The sequence below is a fragment of the Prionailurus viverrinus genome, chromosome F1 (assembly GCF_022837055.1).
Source record: "Prionailurus viverrinus isolate Anna chromosome F1, UM_Priviv_1.0, whole genome shotgun sequence".
In the NCBI taxonomy this organism is placed as follows: domain Eukaryota; kingdom Metazoa; phylum Chordata; class Mammalia; order Carnivora; family Felidae; genus Prionailurus; species Prionailurus viverrinus.
This window is the reverse complement of record NC_062577.1, coordinates 34,798,205-34,818,562: the sequence shown is the minus strand read 5'-3', so window position 1 is coordinate 34,818,562 and position 20,358 is coordinate 34,798,205. Positions and strand designations below refer to the sequence as shown.

The following is a 20,358-nucleotide window of genomic DNA, read 5'->3' as shown; positions in this document are numbered from 1 at the left end:
CAGGCATCACATTTGGTCCTTTATAAAAGGTATTCTAATTTAATTCTCTTGTAGAGTTAGGAATTTATACTCCTACCTTACACTTGAAAAAGTAAGGACTGGAGAAATTAAATAATTTATTTATAGGATTACGTTTCTAGAAAGGAGTGGAAAAGATGATCGTTCTGCATTCTACCACTCACGGTGAAAATAATTTACTTAAAAACCCCTGGTCACAAAGCCTACTTTTAAAATTTCCTTTTACTTTATTTTAAAAATTAGATTTAGAGACCCAAGTGAACAAGCAAGAAGACCAGAAACTCCTTCAAATAAACCTCTCAGTCAAAAGATAAAACACACATCACCAACTTTCGCGTCTTTCTCGGATAATTAATCTGACGAGTCTGTTTTAGTTCATCATGAATTGTACTAGAGACTCACATGTAAGTAAAAATAGATAACGGAACAACTCCGTGGAAGTTTCTTGATAAGGGTTTCATTGCAGATGTCATCCTTTTGCACCAATTTGGTGGTAAATATAGCTGCACCAATTAATAACACATTAAACATATATGCCCAGTACTGACTTTTCTAATTAACAAATACCCTTTTGAAATAAAATTTGTAACTAGTCAAACACTTTCTTGTGGCTAAAATCTATTACTATACAATTACATGTGTGTGCGCATGCACACACACACTTAATGAGACAAAAGGTTCTGTAATACAAACTGCAGATTACAAAGTTAGCTGTTCTTTGCCACAGACTATTTTGAATGTGATCCTGATGTGATAGGTAACCCATCACTGCACCGTCCGCCTGCGGATTTTACCCCGTAAAGATCTGGCCTCAACGTTTCCAGGTGTAGAAAGTAATCTTTACTTTTTATGTGAAAAGAATGTTCAAATTATCTCTAATATTGTTAGCAGCTTATTACAGTGACAGGAATGGAAACTGTGGCCTAAATTTTGGGCTCGTAGTTTTATAATTTTAGAACACCTTTCCTATTCAAAGACAGAAAATGATGTACCACAGAGAGTAGGAACATGTGAAGGTGTGCCTCACTTTAATTCACTCTTATAAGAACTTCATTATTACCCTCGACTGTTTTAATTGTTAGGCTTCTCCCCAAAGGATAAAGTCTTAGAAATGATTAAGAACTGTTTTTTCTGTAGGTTAAGTGTTAAGCGACGTCAACAATAGTAGGTTTTAGGGGGAAAACATCACAGATACATAAAAATTTTATTGTGCTCATTTTTTAATTTTGTATTTTTATTTATTTTAGGATACTATACAATTTTCAAAGCTAACAACAGAATCTTTTTTAGTATGTGTATTTGAAGCATAACAAAATAAAAGTTTTTCACAAAAGGAGTCCGTATTACAGTACTATTGAAATATGAGACATAGGATAATTATGCTTTTGTGGGTTATGAACATAATACATTCAATTTGAAGAAAAAAACATTTAATATGAATAACATTTTGGTTAAAATAAATATCATGTCATGTAAATGTTAACAGCAACACCTGAAGTATATTGATACAAAAAAAGGTGTTTTGTAATATAGGTACTACGTAGAATGGTGAAGCATTCATGAAATGGCTGTAATATCTTATTAAATTTACAATCACTGCACATTGCTGAGCACTTTATTTATATGGGGATATCCTTCTTCCACCATTCCTAAACCTCAGCATACAAAACAAAGTTACCCCACATTTTCCTCTGGGAAACTGGTGCCAATGTCTAAATAAGGTTTAGAATCGGATGCACCTTTCATTTTATTCCTTCCCAATTCAACTGTTTTACTTAATCAGTACCAAATTTACCTATAAGAAGAAATATAAAGAGGATATTTTAGAGGTGATTATAAAAATTAAAACTTCTAATCATCTTCATAATTCTTTGAAATGATCTCATTCAAAATTAAAATTTGTTTTTTACACAGTGGTTTCTTCAGGAAAAAGTATGAACACTTAGATGAAAAAAAAAAAAAAGATACAATACCCAAAACAAAAAGTTTCCCCATGTAGAAAATAATAATGGACTTCCCTGATCATTAAATTCTTCCCAGCTACTTCCTTCTAGCAGAGAGATTCACTGAAAAGAAAAGCTTAGGTCTTTCCTTAAAAGTCACTATGAGGGGTTAAGCTAATGAATTTTAGATTCATGTATTTTTAAAGAATGCAAGAAAAAGGAGAGTGTTCCAATTACAGAAAAATTGTCTCTCAATCAATTATATTACAAGAAAATGAATAGGACACTAATGGTCAACAAAAATAATTCTACTCATACCTCTGGAGACAGATCTGTGGATGCTCAGTGTAGAAGTTATAAGTAGCTGGAATCTGGGAAAAACAATGTCTCCAGCCCTCATTGAAAGGACCACCCGTGTGTCCTTTGTCTCTCCCAAGGTAAAATTATCCTTCAGGAACCAGAACTGATTAGATTCTGGGGAGAAAAAAAAAGTTTATGCTTTTGCCCTTTATAAACCACTTTTAACGTTTACAAATGACCGGAAAGTATTCAAATGATTGTACAAAAACTACTTATATGAGCAAACAAAACCAGCGGTTGCATCGGCTAAAAGTAGGTGTTCTCCGGACATGAGGTTTTCACGTTGGCAGGAGTATCCATCCCAGGGTTAGAAGGTGGCATGGGGTCCTTGAACAGTGACTGCCACTCGGCCTCTGGGCTTTCACAATTCTGTGAAGAACTGGTCACCACTAACACGAAGGCATTCAGGGAAAACCGATCTCCACAACAGCATTTACTAAGCTCTGCCCCTTTCCTTAAACTAAATGAAGCGTTACCATCTCTGTCATCTTGGTGCATGAATACAGTACTTTGCTTAAAGGCTTCTTAACAGAAATGTTACTATCATAAAAATTCTGGCTGTGGTAATGGCCAGTTTTCATTGCTTTAAACATATTCTAAAATTACAACCTTGTCGAATGAATCAGAACGGTGCCAACATTCACAGGTACAGTACAACATACATCCTTTCTTCTTCTCTAACAAGACAAAATTACACACATACAGGGTGGCCCAAGTCTTAAAAAGTTAAAAAAAAATAATAATGTTTTCAATCCAGGAAAAGTGATGGTATACCAAATATTTTTTTAAAAGGGTATTATGTTCTCAGAAAACCTGACACATAATGGATAAAATGCACATACAATATAAATAAGTAACTTGAAGAATACAAAAAAAATTTCTGAAGGGGACCAATCCGAACTTCAATAAAATCTCTGAATAAAAACATATGCTTACACCTATAGTGTACAATTATGAAGAGAGAACTTAAATTTATAAAGAACTTGAAATATAGTACTGCAAGATTATTCAAAGAAGATTTTTCAAATGTACAAACAATAATAAAAACACAAAAAAAGCCTCGGGCAATGTGCAACTTTCAAAATTACTATCACACCAGCCAAATCCTTAACCACTTTTTAAATGGATTCATTTATACCACTTTAACACAAAGAGAATATCAAAGATATTAAAACAAAACAAAATAAAGCAAAGAACTCTTCAGTGTCTGACTCACATTTTGTCCCCCAATTTTTTTCACATTTAATAGTTGCATTTTGAAAGTTATTATAAGCTAAGAATTTGAAGTGTTTCTCAGTTTATGTCTACATTTATCTTAAGAATGGTATTTGAAAACTACAACGCTAAGAACTAAAACACATACTTCAAACTTTTAAAAGTAAAATAATCACAAAAGTTCACAATTGTGTTAATCTCAGATGTTCATAAATGACACAAAAAGCAAACGAGTCACGTGTTCAGATACTTTTCCTCAGGTTACAAGTCTATCTTGATGAGTGCCAAGCCTCACCTTCAAAATTTGGCACTGTGGATCTATCTGAACACAATTTATCCGCAAAAAACCTCTAAATATTTCTAAAGACCCTTAGTCGTTAAAACTCATTAAATTTCCTTTACTCTCCTAACATGCAATTCGACTCTCCAAAGTCACGTGGGGTTTGCAAGAAGGTGACTTAAACGGGTACAAAATGAAGCTTATATGAAAACTGGTTAAGGATTCAAAGCACATTGGCTCTGAAATATTAATCTTAACACCCAGACAAAAACGGGGAGGTATGGTTTGCACAAAAATACTTTAAATTATTTGGGCGATGTTCTTCATGATCTTCATGTATTCAGCTGCTTGCAGTGTACTCATGCATCCTCTTTGCTACGCCATATACGTAGATGATGTCTGGTCGCTTCTCCGGATCTGGGTTGATGCACATATTCACTAACTGTCGTAGCTACAGAGAAAGAAAATACAAGATGCTTTAGAAAACCATTGGCATAAGTTATTAAAAATATTCTGACTAGATACAGATTGATAAGGAAAGTACATTTTCTGACTGAATATTCGTATGTGGAATTTAAAAAAACAAAACAAATGAGCAAAGGAAAACAAAAAGAGACAGACAAAACAAGAAACGGACTCTTAACTATACAGAACAAACTGATGGTTACCAGAGGGGAGGTGGGTGGGAGGATGGGGGAAATAGGTGTGGAGATCAAAGAGTACACTTATGATGAGCACTGAGTAAGGTAGAGAAGTGTCAAATCACTGTATTGTACACCCGAAACTAATATATTACTGTATGTTAACTATACTGGCATGGAAATTAAAAATTAAAAAAAATAATATATATGACTGCTGTCAATGATTTTACAATTAGTTGAAAACTCTGAGAAGTATGTATAGTCATTGGTATTAATGTCAAGCAAAATGTATTGTCTACAATCATAGGCTTTCAAATAATTTTATTATTTTTCAAAGAAGCTTAATTAGAAGATCGTAGTCATGAAGGATAACAGGTTTTTAACTCTAAGGCTCCAAATTAACTGAAGACATATACACGTTTATTTGATCTAGGATATACTACCTTAGCCGCAACTGTAAGTTTATATTTTCGTAATTATATAGTATATATCTATAGATCTAAATTTTTATGAGGCACAGAGTAGATCAGCTATCATATGCATTTATCACACACTCTTTTATAGAAATATAAAATGTTTTTATTAGTTTCATATTAAAGAAAAACACTCTTCTGAACTAAGAGTAATAAATTACAAGCAAGGTGAATTATGAATAGTATTCTAATCCTCATCGCCATGAAGCAGGGTTAGCATCTTCACTTTATAGATAAGAGAGCTGAAGTTTACTTATTTACATTACTTATTTACATTACAGAAAATATGCACATTCAATAAATTTAAAAAATGTATATCCTCCTCCCATCTGGTCCTAGAGCCGCTGAGTAGAAGAATATGGGATTTCTTTCTCAATTCCAACTGCCATCACTTTATGAGACTATGTGTCTTCATAACACTGTATAAGGTCTTTCACAGATGATAAGCCAAATCAAGAGGAAGGGCCAGATTCATTTGCTTTGTAAGTATGTCTTGAGAGAAATAATTTAGGTATTTTGAAAACTTGCATTAATTCTTCCTGGCCAGTTATTACCATGTAGTAAATGGTAATGTTACACCCACTGAGAGAGGGTCTGAGGATTTAAATTTATATTCCTTGCAGTGCAGCAGACAATAGAATTCAAAATCCGTAAGGGGTACAGCAATAGCAAGGCATTTTATTATGGTGATCTAAGAGAAATTTAAATCAGAATGAGGTTGGCATTTTACCCATTAAAATAAAAACAAATACATCCCATTATACACAATACAGAAAACAGTAGGAAAAGCATTTATAAGGAACTTATATTTAAAAGATAATGTGTTCTAACAGGTCACCTAGTTGTCACATATTTTGTTTAGAGACAAAAATGACCAAAAAAAAAAAAAAGCAGAAAAGATGACAACAAAAAAATATAATTGTGATACAAAAATTCATTCTATTGAACCAAAATGCAAGTAGATGTAATAGCAATTTTTGACGGAATAAAACTGGCACATCCTTCAAACCAGTCCAGAAACCTTATATTTTCAGCTTAATACTTCAGAATTGGGTGACATTTCCAACCTACTGTAGCAAATGGTCACGTTCTCCTGTCCAGAGGAGAAGGTGGCCAAGATTAAAGATAGATGGATGTAAGTTTAGCTGAAGAGGACAGTGATTCTCTGGCTCTCCAAAGTAGAAAGATGAGAACCAGGAATAATAAAGGAGGAGAGAAGTAAAGTATAAGGTAAATGGAGAGGTAGTGGGGTTAGCAGCTAAGCAATTGCTTTTTAATCTCCCCTCCCCACTTAAGGATAGCCTTTATAAGGACAGGAGAATCAGAAACTCTGCAGTAGACAGATTGAAAGCAATACAATGTTTGCTTTTTCTCTTTCTTATGTGGTTCAATCTCCATCTGAAATGTAGTTCATTTTGTCATAAAGATTTATCTTTTCCAGAGAAATGTCTAACAAGTCACATGGCATAAAATCAGATATAAAATATGCATACCTCAAATTTTTTCCTAAACTTTATTATATCATAAATTAATAAAATATGAAAAGAAGATCCTATAACATGAAAATATGCTTTAGTAGTGATTCTCACTCGTCGGCCACCCCAATGTCTCTAGAGGCCCTACTTTGCAAGAGACAGACAATGCTGGCATTGGAGGACACTCATGGTTAATCAGGTAAAGAACCAGTCCAGAAAGGAAGGCTTATTGTCCAGGATGGCAAACGAGAAAATGACTCATTTTTCTTCCTGACAATCTGACTCTTCTTTCCTTTCTGCCTCTCCCTTCATTCATTCATTCATTCATTCATTCATTCATTCATTAAAATCTTATTGAGCATTTATTATGTGCCAGACAGTTTATTAGGTAGTAAGGATAAAGCAATAAATGAAATATACGTGGTACCTGCTGGGGACGGCTTTACAATCAATCTAGTGCGGAAAGAAAGAATGACAAAGAAATAAATGTAAGACTGAGGAAATCATATAAATACTTCTCTTATAAACTATAAAGGGATAGGTATCTCAAGAGATATATGTGAGACAGTTAGAGGCAAAAAGACTGTAAATAGCCACACAGAAAAAACAATCATCACTTTCCTCTTTTTCTTTCCATCTATTTAATGAGTTGTTCCAACCTGACTCATTGAGGACACCCAGAGGACAGTATTCTTCATCCCAAGTACTACAATGGCATCTTTGGTCACTGTCATGTCCATTTGGACCCTCTATTTAAAACACACTTCTTGTGGCACCTAGATGGCTCAGTCAGTTAAGCGTCCAACTTCAGCTTAGGTCATGATGTCATGGCTCGTGAGTTCAAGCCCCACATTGGGCTCTGTACTGACAGCTCAGAGCCTGGAGCCTGCTTCAGATTCTGTGTCTCCCTCTCTCTGCCCCTCCCCCACTTGCACTCTGTCTCTCTCAAAAATAAATAAACATTAAACACTCTCTCTCTCTCTCTCTCTCTCTCTCTCTCTCTCTCTCCCCCTTCTTGATTACCTGGCATTACTCTTCATTTTCATTCCATTTTAGTCTGCCTCCCAGGGACATAGCCTATGCCTTACAATGTCCCGTGTCACATAGAAATGTGGGTATAAGTCCTATCCTCCCAGACCTCTCACATCTGTTCCCTACTATGAATGTGCTTTGATTTGATTGAGACCATGTCCAGTATCTTTCCTCCTAGTTAACCTTCTGCTTCTGGACTTACGTCACTCATTTCCAGGCCAGACCTCATAGCACAATCCTTTAACCACTTACTTGGCAACACCATTAATAAGTAATCCTTTGTCTTTTTGCTATAACAACCCTGGCAATTGTTATCTTCGCTTCTCTCCCAGGACGTGAAAGACTGCTGGAGAAAAATCACAGACACCATACAGTCTGGAGTCACCAGATTCATGGTCCTAGCTGCAGCTGGACCTTACAAGCTGTTCTACAATCCAAATGTTTTGACTCATAAACTCCATTTCCCCCAGTGGCTAATCTCAATCTTCACTAATCTGTAGGCACAGCCCTCAATTCCTTCTCACCCATGACCTTGTCTCCTACCTCATAAAGAAAAAACACTGTTAGGCTTAAGTTTTCCTCAGTATCTTATCTCAACCTATCAAACATATATACATCTGATCCATATCTCTGTTCTAGTCTCAGAAGAATTCTTTTTTCTACTATTCTCAACCCTACCACTCAATCTCTTCTAGGATCTGCACCATTAGACATCAGTATCTGGAATATAGTTGGCTATGAATGAGTATTTAATGAATGAATATTTAATGACTGTTATTCTTCTATATTTTTAACCTCTCCTCACGTGCCGATTCCTTCATCATAGTCTGTAAGTATAGTCAAGTTTCTCTTCCTAACCACTGCCTGATCTAACGTATTTGCTCTACAGCTAAATTTCTTGGGGGTGGGGAAAAAAAAACACTATCTTACTATATCAACTTTCTTAATCTACTTATTTAAAGCCAACTACAATCACTTTTTCATCTCCTCCACCCCTAACAGTACTTCACTGCAATCGCTCTGGGGAAGGTGAACAGTTTGCTAAACCTAACAAACTCTTTTCTGTCTGCCTCTTACCTTTCTCCCTGTCTGCTGCTGCTGATCGCAGCCTTGCTGGGTGTTGTTTCCTCCTCTGGCCCGATGCACCACACTGGTTCTCCTCTGACTTTTCCTTCCTTTGTAGGTTTATCTTCCTCTGGCAATCCCTCTATTGTCAGTGTGTCCCAAGGGTCAGTTCTTCCCTTATCTCTTTTCCCTACTCCCTCTACCATCTTAACCTACACACCTTCATTTACTCCCATGGCTTCAATAACCATCACAATATGCTAAGGAGCACACAAACATACCTATCCTCAGACCAGACCTCTTTACAGGCTCTGTTAACGTATTTCCAAGCTGGCTTCTGAGCATATCTATCTACAGATACTAAATCTATCTACATATACTAAATCATGTATGCTAATCATATTAATTATATTAATGTGTTAAACATATTAAACATGCTCAGAACTGAGCATATTAATCATAGGTTAATCATATTAAACATGCTCAGAGCTGAGATTTTATTTTCTCCCCAAACCAGTTCTATCTTGGCAATGCCTCCAATTTCTCAAGCCAGAAATCTGAAATTCCTACAAGACACTTCATCACTTCCTCCCCCTTGCCTAAGAATCATCAACAAAGTCCTATTGTTTCCTATTTTTTCTTGCCGCAGACCCCACTGCTTACACTCAAGCAATAATCTTCCAACTGACAGCTTTACCTCCAGTTTCTTCCAATCTCCTTAGCACTGCCCAAACACCAAGCTGGCCACACTCCAACGTTAAGCATTTCGATGGCTCCCATTGCCCTTTAGAAAGTCTAACCATTAGCATGGCATATTATAGGCTACTAACATTTGGCTCTTGCCTACCTTTCCAGCTTTATATTTAGCCCCAAACCCCTCCTCCCTCCAGCCCCACACTACACTCTAACCATAACAAAGCACTCACAGTTCTGTGTTCATCAAACTGTGTTATGCCCTGAATCTCTGTATGTTGCTTTGCTGCTTATTATAAAGCCTCCCTCAAAATCCCCCTACTTGCTTGCCTACCACCTACTCATTCTCTGAAGCCTTCCCTAAACACACTTATTGGCATGCAGAGCTTAATGTTCTCTTTGTCCTCCATCATACCCTCCACATATTTTTTTTGAGGTATAGTTGACATTAACATTACATTAGTTTCAGGTGCTCATGTGCTTTTATTAAAGCCTTTACAACCCTTTATTGTACTTCATTTAGTATCTGTGTCCTCCTATTAAACTGAAAAGGCCTGGAGAATGGATATTAGATGAACAGTAAGTGCTGACATGTAAATGACAGAATGAATGGGGAACTTCTGAGTGAAGGAAAATGAAAAGGTTTTGTGGTCATGGCAACTGAGCTAAGGTGTGAAGCGTGAATGTAATTTTGATATACAAAAGGGCAGGGAAGAGTCTAAGCAGAGGGAACAGAATAAACAAAGGTGCTGAGCTAAAGAAAGTGTAAGGTATATGAAAGCAATAGCAAGTACTTCTGAATGATTGGGGAGCAAGCAACAGGGATGAAATGATAAACGGAGGCTAAAAAAAGGAAAGGCTTAAGGAGTTTAGAATCTATTGATATAGGCAACAGGAAGTCAGTACTTAAGCCAGGAGGGAGAGATCAATAAAGCTGTGCTTCGGTTCGTATTTTCTTGGAATAGTCAAAGAACAAAAAGAGAGCAATGCCAGCAGAATGTTCAATCAAGTTTCTCTAAGATTTCAGGCAAGAAATATTGTTCATCAGAAGTTCTCACCAGGGTATGTGAAAGGACAGTGTCTTCACTAACAGAAGTAGGTAACAGAGAAGGAAGAGTGGCTTCGAGGGGCAACAGGGACAGTAAATTTTGAAGGTATTACTTCTGAGATCCCGATATATTGAGATTTGGGTAGAACTGTGAATTTCTGAATTCGGGGCTTAATTCTGTATCTATACCTAGATAACTGAATTATATATATAAATTTATATATATAAATCTATATATATATATAATATATATATGTAATATATATTATATATATATATATAAAACAATTTTTATGACTCTACCCATATCACGATTATGAAGATGAAGGAGATAGCCTTAGTGAAAGGTATTAACCTATACTGAGCATAATTTTGCACTGTGTGGTTCTCTTAAATACTCATGTGTTACTTTAGTTTTATTTAAGGGCAGGTATCTTTCTGAATTTTAAAAAATCCTTTACTTATATAGGATTTACTATTTTACAAAATCTTCCATATCCTTTTAAAGTATTGTAATCTCTCATAACAATCTCAATTTACAGAGGGAAGAAACTAAGAACCAGTTAAAAAAATTAATGGTCAAACCTGAACTGGAGCCTGAGTCATGTGATTTTTAATGCAGGCCTTTGTCGCCATTGTTGAGAGCTTGCTTACTTTTATCTAAGTTGGCCTTTTGGTTTGAATTCTTCATGATGCCTAATATAGCTTTGCATGCATAATGATCTCTCAGTAACACTTACCAACTGGTTAAATTTCAAATCATTAGCACTACAGAGGGATATCACTTGGTTTGAGATATTATCTGAGTTCCAATCAAGAGAGGTTAGTTACCAGGTACTGATAGGAAATACCAGTTCTATGGTGGCCACCATAGAGCAGAGAAGGTAGAATCTCAGGTACTTTATTCAGATTCTCAGGGGTTGGTCTGACTTCCATCCAATGAACACAGTAGTGAGACACCTCAGCTATAATTGAGGGGGTCAAAGCTGACTGGCTTTTTGTTTTCCCTTAAGCAAATCAGCAGACTAGAATCCATCACTCTAGGTTCTTGGCAAAGAATATTAACGGTGTATTGAATATTGAAAAACTTGAACGTTCAGAGAGTCCTGAAAGTTGTGCTACACAGCTCCTATCAGGCACTTGTTAAGAAAGTGAAAATTTAGGGAAGGCCTTGAAAGGGATAAAATTCACCTTTATAACTTTGGATAAACCAAACTCTATTCCTTAATCAAATTAAACCATCAGGAGGCTGCATCGGGGAACTCACTGGTTTATCCCAACGCCAAATCACCTTTCCAAAACCATGCTTTAATTCTTGCTTTTGGCTTTTATCAAACATCACACAGGTATTGTCTATATAATTGCTACTAAAGACACTGCCTGGTGCATTACTCATAGATCCTTATAGGAGATACTTCTATTATAATCTAGTGGAAGAGAACATTGGCTTCTCTGGGTAACTGGTAACTTGAAAACAGAAATAATTTGCGGTTTCCCTTTGAGCCCTGACAGAAGGGAAGCAATAACTAGATGGGCAGCTCAAGCACACAACTATTGTTGGCCATTACGTTAGGTGTGTTCACATTCCCTTCCATCCTTGGTTCTGAATTTATACTTCCATTTCTATTTTAATAACTTGGTAAGTTATGTCTTTTAATGACATAACTTTTATGTCTTTTAAAAGTTATGTCTTTTAAAGTTATGTCTATTTAAATTTTTTTTTTCAACGTTTATTTATTTTTGGGACAGAGAGAGACAGAGCATGAACGGGGGAGGGGCAGAGAGAGAGGGAGACACAGAATCGGAAACAGGCTCCAGGCTCTGAGCCATCAGCCCAGAGCCTGACGCGGGGCTCGAACTCACGGACCGCGAGATCGTGACCTGGCTGAAGTCGGACGCTTAACTGACTGTGCCACCCAGGCGCCCCAAGTTATGTCTATTTTAATAACTTGGTAAGTTATGTCTTTTATTGTAAGTTATCAGAAATTCTTTTTGAAAAAAAAAAGATGGTTTGTAACACAAAATGGGAGATTTACATAGGTCTGAATTCTTAACTGGGTGCAAGTTTTCCTGGATATATGTGAGATAACTACCGGTTGTTCTAAAGGCACTGGTTGTTCTGAATAGACTTGTTAACGCAGTGGAGGAAAAATCAGTTACAATAGTCATTTGGCAATGTAATGGGAAAAAAATCACAATGTAAAACTTACTTTCATGTTACAAATAACCATAGACTAAGTTTTATACCTTTAACAATTTGGTTTAAAAATACAAATTTATATGGATCTATGGATTGTCTTGTCATACCGGATAACAATTCAAGTTATATAAATAAGGCCACATCTCATCCTGTCTTCTTTCAAATGTATACAAGAGTACAGTGTCACTCTTAACATGGTAGAGTTATTTGTGCCTCTGCTATAATAATGGCTAGGAGGATAAAACTGTCACCTACATGTTAGAAACCAGGAAGGAATAACATTAGGAGACAACAGAAAGAGGTTAAAAGTCATTCAGTAGAGGAAGAGGAAAAACTCTTACCTTTGCCAGATAGTTTCTAATTTTAAGTTGTTCAATAACTACTCAGATCAGGTTCATTTGGTTACTCGTTGCTTCACTTCCTGCAGCCAGTCAACACATCTAGAGGTCATGTTACTTAGATAATAGATGCTCCATACAACTAGTAGTTATTTTTTCTAGGTTTTCAGTGAAAAACTGGAATATAGTTCCCTTGAACATTTTCAGATCAAAAGATCTCTATATGCTCTCTCTGGGGTTTCAACTATGTGCTATTTTCCAGTATCAGAGTGGAAAGAAAACGATTTCCTAAAATCTGATATATATTGAGTTCCTCTCATGAATCAGGCACTATCCTATACATTTTTACAAAGCTTAACAATTCAGTCTTCATAACAACTCTATTCTCATGAATCGGCCACTATCCTATACATTTTTACAAAGCTTAACAATTCAGTCCCCATAACAACTCTGTTCTCATGAATCAGGCACTATCCTATACATTTTTACACGGCTCAACAATTCAGTCTTCCTAACAACTCCATGGGGTGGGTGCTACTATGACATTTTACAGAGGAAGGTCACAAAGGCAGTAAGGAGCACAGCCTGGATTTGAACTGAAGTAGTCTAGCTTCAGAACCCAGGCTTTTAAAGTTACTGTGTTATATATACTGCTTGAGAAAAATCTTAATGTGCAGGTACCCTCATGGCCACCTTTGCACAAAGGCGGGAGACCTACCAGATAGACAAAGATGGTTTTAGACTATTTGATTCTCAAAAAGATGCTAGCTCTAAAACTGGCTCATTTAGTTTCTAAATCAACAGATATGTCCTCATATTTCATAGGCCAACTCTAATCAAAAAGCAACCCCCCCCAATTTTTTCTAGGGCTCTAAAAACTTGCAATGAGATACAGGCCTACTTTATCCATGAGAGATACATTTAAATGATGACAAAAAGTGTTAGGATTAGTATTATGATTAGTGTGACAATTTTAATGTTCTTTTTTTTATTATTTTCTAGAGAGAGAGAGAGAGCGTGAGTGGGGGAGAGGGGCAAAGGGAGAGAAAGAGAGAATCTTAAGCAGACTCTATGCTGAGAGTGGAGCCCTATGTGGGGCTCAATCCCACGACCCTGGGATCATGACCTGAGCCAAAATCAAGAGTTGGAATGCTCAACCGAGCCACTCGGGTGCCCCTTAATGTTATTTCTAATCCTACTCATGCATTAAAGTGACAATAACTCCTTCCAAACAACAACAAAAAAATGTACTTGAATTTTAACATGGGATTTTTTATGCCAGATTATAAATTTACATAGTAACTGATGAATTATAAAAAATCTCTCTAATAAGTTTTCTCTCAGAAAGTCAGACATTAAATAATCAAAATGAAATAATTATCTTAGAGGTTTCCCTCAATGTTAGTCTTTACACTTTTTTAAAAGTTCCTATAAACCTCTGGAAGAAAAGAAGGTAAAAATCTTTAACATTTATCTAATATTTTGCAGAAGTCCTAAGTACAATACCATTAACCATGTTCAAGGAAACATACATTACTACAGTAACTTTAAGAATTTTGTATATATTCTTGTGTGTCAGGCTTCAATTTCTAATAACATCATTAGGCAACTTGCTCAAAAAATTTTTGTGTTTCATCTGAGGGAGTTACCTTTCCATTTATTCCTTTAAATTATAGAAATAATGCCAAAATCAGCAGATATTACAACTTTGAAAAAAAATAAATAGGGGTAAGTAAAGAAACTTTTTGTGGTTTAGGCTATGTCAAAAATTTCTTTAGTTTGTATTAACACGTTTGTAAAAAATTGTACTTTTTAAAAAATTGTTTTATATAACACGTTAAAAATAAGGCACAAGAGAGGTCGGATTACACAAAAAGCCTTACAAAATCAGAAGGAAAACTGTTTAATTCAGATGCTTAAGGGAAATTTAAAAAGCAATACAGAAATATTTAAATGAGTAAAAGCATATAGAGCAAAAATAAAATCAATTCTCTCTGACATTTCTAAAGGATTATGAAATCACAGAGTTATATGGAAATTAATGAATATTTGTTTTCAATAAAGTGGAGAAAATACCAATATATATTGATTTATATATTTCCAAAGAAATATCAAAGCATATGGGTTAGTACCAGAAATATTTAAAAGAAGAGAGTGCTAACAGTCATTGTTAGCAGGGCGATAACCCAATTACATATCAAGTTCAGTCACGTACAGGTAATAACAATAGGGCTCTTTGTGCATTATAGCTTTAGGTCACTAACACAATTCTCAATAGAATAATAAAGACTGGTGCTATTGGTACTGTTTCTTTTTCACCCCCATCTTAATCCCTCTGAGACCAATTATGTTATATCAGCCTCCCAGATATACCCAATTTCCATCTACCCAAGGACACATTTTAGCACCCCAAAGTGGGTCTAATACATTAAAGTACACTATATTTCGGAGCTTTAGATATTTATACAAAATGATTAGGCGTACCCAACTTGTACACCAAAGCGTCACCAGTGATTGACTTGGGGGTAGAGGGAGAAAGGAAAAGAAAGCAATCTTACACAGATATAAGGTAATGTAATGTCTATATTTCACAACTGAAGATCATTCAGTGTGTCTTTTGAAAACTGTGAAAGTCTTACAGAAAGTTACACGGTTTTATAGGATCCCACAGGAGATGTGAAATATAGGGCACCGTTTTGGATTCATGTCTTTAAGGAGCAAGTCCCCCGTGTCACTTCTGAAGCATAAGTGAACAAAGGGCCTACTTAAATATATTTTTTAAACAAAAATGGAACATTCAAAGCTTAAAGATCTAATCTTATGTGGCAACTCTAACTAAGGTGGTCAACTGGTATTATAAATGATGAGAACAGCGAACTCACTGAACCCATTTTTTAAGAAGGAAAATCAAACATTATTAACAGTGTTTGAGATAACACTGCATGTTAAGTTAATCTTAATAAATAATGGCACAGTTATATATTTATTGTTTTAAATAGTCTCATCTCACTTAGCATTGGATGACATGATTATAAGGAGTACAGAGATATCCGTGAAAGCAGCTTTAGCTCCAAACATTTATTGTGCCATTTAATTTAATGTCTCTCATGTAAATATTCCTGGGATCATGTATTAGGAAGTTTCCTCCAGCACAAATTTAAATAACATGGGTTAATTTTGACTAACAACTCCAGGGAATATATATAGTTCTATTAAAAGTTGTGAATCTGGCAACTATAAAATAAAACTATGTAGACTGCTCCAATGAATAAAAAAGTTTTATAAACTTAGTTTAACTTCAAAGTATGTGAAAATAATCTGTCCCTGAGACTCTCATCTTTTTTTGCCTTATATACACAAAGCAGCAGCTCTTTTATGACTAAAACAAAGGTCATGTTTTTGTTATGGACTCAAACTTCAAAATGAGCTTCTTTAAGCATATTCTGAATTTAAATATAATACAAACAGAAGTTATTTACAAATGTTAGGTGAAAAACTTCAGTTATAATTTTTAAGGCGTTCATTTAACACTCACCCTTAAAGGGTAACTCTTTGGAAAATAAACTTTCTCTTATCAGTAAAATTGTGACAAACTGTAACACTTTTTGGTTGGTAGATTATGGACCCATGTATCTGGTATCTTACTTGTGTAGTTTCCACAAACTCTAATATGTAAAAAGAATGCTATCCTTCCGCAAATAGCTTCCTCATTCGTTCATTACATGACGCCCTGCCCCTCCCCCCACCTGGTTACCACAAGGCAGAGGAAAAGGAGATTCCAGATCAATGTGGTGGGTGAAAACAGAGAAAAGAAAGATGAAAAAATGGAAGGAAAACATGAAGCGCTCGCTCACACAACACCCGAGAGTTTACTTCAGGCTGCGTGACCTTGTAGCACGCGCAGTGGGACGCCACGAGGCAGAGGCACAACAGCGCCTGGTCGGGTCGTGGCTCTGACACTACCTGGCTCTCTATTTGCTCAGATGTGAAATGGGAAGAATGTCCCTGCCTTTATTTCTTTAGCAGGAAAGTTCTTACACGGCTTAAAAAAAAATGGGGATTTCTCAGTTGAAAAAAAAATCACTATTCCAATTTTGCTTAAAGCCGTGTAAATATATTTATACTCTACAAGAACCTATAAATACCTGAAATCAGTGCAGTTCAACTAAATATTTTATTATTGTTATGTATACATAATCACACATAGAAAAAGCACTGTACTTTTTAATCTTTATATTTTAAATACCCGGGAAAAATCAATGCTTGTCTCAAGAATAACAAAAATGGTGCTGGAAATTCTTCACGCATTTAAGTAAAGCAGGGTAAACTATTCCTGGGAAGGCAGAAAGGCAGAGGAATACCCCCTCCTCCTACCCTCCATTTCTCTTTCAAAAAAAAAAGGAGGGGCACTGGAATGGAGGTTAAAGTAAAAAAGAAAGTTTGTTATTTATGAGGTAAAAGTCTATGAGCATTCATTCATTCTCCATTAATTCTCTGATTGGATGTGGTCTTTTAGGTTGGTATTTTAGAAGATAATTGCATACTTGAGAAGTAGAGTCCCATTCACTGATTTTAAAAAAGAACGGACACCTTTCTATCTATGAGCTGGAGACATAAAGTGGCAAAACAAACACGTTTAATGAACAAGAGAAGCATTCAATGATCTGAAAACTGATTACGGGTTCAATAATTGCATTTCCAAAATTATATTTTGGTTTCTCCGTGTATAAAAAGAAGAAGCCCCGGGCGCCTGGGTTGCTCAGTCGGTTGAGCTTCCGACGTCAGCTCAGGTCACGGTCCTGCAGTTCATGAGTTTGAGCCCCGCGTTGGGCTCTGTGCTACCACACAGCTCAGAGCCTGGAGCCTGCTTCAGACTCTTTATCTCTCTCTCTCTCTCTCTCTCCCCCCCCTCCCCTGCTCATTCTCTGCCTCTGTCTCTCAAAAATAAATAAATATTAAAAAAATAAAAATAAAGAAAAAGGGGCCCTACTGAGTTAGCAAGTTTTCAAAAATATAATTAGAAGATAACCACAGATACTGACAGATACTGTGTTCTACAAAAGTGGAACATTTTTATTTACAATGACCTTGAAATGACCAGGAAGCTGGTAAATATCTGCTCTGGCAGTCAGCACAGATGGACAAGTGCTGCTACAATACAGCTGATTTCATTCAGGAAGTTTCAACCCTCTCACCCATGCTCTATATAGGTGTTTAAATTTGTTTTTGCACAAAGCATTGTTTTTTCAAATCCTGAGTTTAATTTCTACTTTCTCAAACCAAGGTCACCTTTATTCTCCCTATTTATTTCCATTTTTCACTTCTGTCTGCAAACCCTTGACTCAACTTCCCAGAACTTCCTTCCAAGCTTATCTGTTCAAACCTAAAATGATGACAAGCTTCCCAAAAGCAACTGCCAAGGTACAATTCTGTTCAGTCTTTGCCATGTCTTCTCTAGTTAATTAAGAATTTTTTACAATAAACAAAAAGTATTGAAAGAGACAGAATTTCCATTCTGCATGACATTAATGCTACGGATTTTCAAAAAATGTATTGGCTAAAAAGAACTCAGCCTAGACTCACATTTTACACTTTGTAAATAACTGTCAATATAACTATTTGCTGTTGTTTTTCAACTTAAGAGTCATGAGATAACTGAGAGAACAGTGAAAATGCTTCCTTTTGATGACCACTCCTGTGACTCTCAAAGAAATTAAATACTGAAATGGAAGGAAAAAAAAATCTGTTTGTCTTATTTTCCAATAAATGGACACTGGGCATTTCCAGAAATGATGCTGTTTGTTGATAAGAATGAAAAAATCATATGGTGGGTGATATCAATAAAATAAAATAATCATAGATTCTGGCCTGTCTTTTGAGTAATTGTCTGCCTTACTGGATGGAAAGAAAGTTCTTTGGAGAAGTTTTTTCATTCATCCAATTGTCAAATAATTGGTGCATTTACTTATTTTTTCATTTATTCCTTTAATCTCACTCTTTCACTTCCTCATTCCATCAATCAATGGCTGAACCTTTTTAATATGCCAAGCCCTAGAGATACAGATAAAAAGCAGTTACTGTACTCAGGAGCAGGAGCTAGACAGTCTGGGGGTGGGAGGTGGGGGCTGGGTGCAAAGAAAGGACTGCCATGCAGTGTATTGCCAAGGGAGGAGGGTATGGGGAGAGAAGAAAGGGGAGCAGGGAAACTTAGTGCGGGAGAGGATGCCCAAGCTTTGCTTCCAAGAGGTAAGTTAGCCTGGTAAAGAACGGGGGAAGGGGGATTTCAGAAAGAGGAAACGGCATCCATAAAATCGTGGAAATTCATGGACCTTTGAGGATAACCTGCACTGGGACAGTCAGGGAAAGAAGAGAGTATCCTGTGATCAGTAGGTCTGGATAGATAAGCCAGGATCAGATTATAAGGGCGCTTTTGAGTCATAATTCCTTGTATATAGTAAATGTTCAATACATTTTAACTTCACGGATGTTAACTGCACAACACCAACAATCCCAAGTTTAATTAAACCTAAGAGATATCTAAGGAAAAATATCTATCTTTTCAACTCAAGATTTTTATGGTTTTAAATACAGTAGTTTCCCAGGGATACTAGTAATGAGACCATTACTAGAAAAAGAAAGAGCACCGAACACCAAAAGCTACTGTTTGGTATAGACAAAAATGTTTTACTAAGCTATAAAATATATACATCCCAATATCATTCATGTACAGCTGACATATTTCAATCTATAGTCCTAATCATTTGTACATAATGATAACAGTATCATTCAAAAGGAAAGATTTGGCACCCGGGCTTATTTTTCCAAAGGACACAATTTCTCATTTTTGGTTTGTAATGCTTGAATATAAGAAATAAAAAACACCCCAAGCTTTTAAACTCTGAGTTCTTCTAACTGGAATGACTACAGCTAGAAACAAATCTTATAGAGTTCCTTATTCCTATTGATCAAGGCTGGTAGTGGGCACAGCTACTATTTTCATGAAATTCTCCCTTCAAAACCTCTTTGGGCTGCAGCCTTAATAATGTAGCAGTAGCTAAAATCAATTTGATAAGCTTCCTAATAGGCATTTAGTGGGAAATTAATTTGCTTAATTTTTTTTTTTATTTTTCAGACAGTTACAGAGCCTGCTACCGATTTAGCTGTAGAATGGACACTTAGCGAACTGGTCCTTTAATTAAGAGTTGGTCATTTAGAAACTTTATGCTTTACTTTTCATTGTTCATGCTAAAAAATGAAATGGCAATTTGAACTTTTAAGAGATCTAAAAAGCCTACTATATAAGGAAATATTTGAGATCCCACTAAAGTATCACAGCATCAAAGCTGCTCAGGTTTTTTGCTACCATAAATTCTGAGTAATTATGTTACAAACAGAGTTCCTACTTAAGGAGAGAAAATATTTATTAGCACATCTGCATTTCAAAGCTCTTGTTCTGAGAACTTTTCCACATAACTGAAAAGATTCGATTAACATTATTAGTCTGTATTTTTCGTACCTCATTTCTTTAGTAAGAATTCGTTTCCGTGTTTACCTAGTTTAATAGCCTTCTATTTCAC

At 35.8% G+C, this 20,358-nt stretch overlaps 1 protein-coding gene across 2 annotated transcripts in view; it reads right to left on the bottom strand.

The window, feature by feature from the left end:
- Window positions 1–1,220: 1,220 nt before the first annotated feature.
- Window positions 1,221–20,358, bottom strand: part of NEK7 (NIMA related kinase 7) — a 162,769-nt gene continuing 143,631 nt past the window's right edge. For both annotated transcript variants that reach the window (XM_047840327.1, XM_047840326.1), the window contains exon 10: window positions 1,221–4,267. In XM_047840327.1, coding sequence (XP_047696283.1) covers window positions 4,157–4,267 — 111 coding nt within the window. In that variant the 3' untranslated portion in view covers window positions 1,221–4,156. The remainder of the gene's footprint in view (window positions 4,268–20,358) is intronic.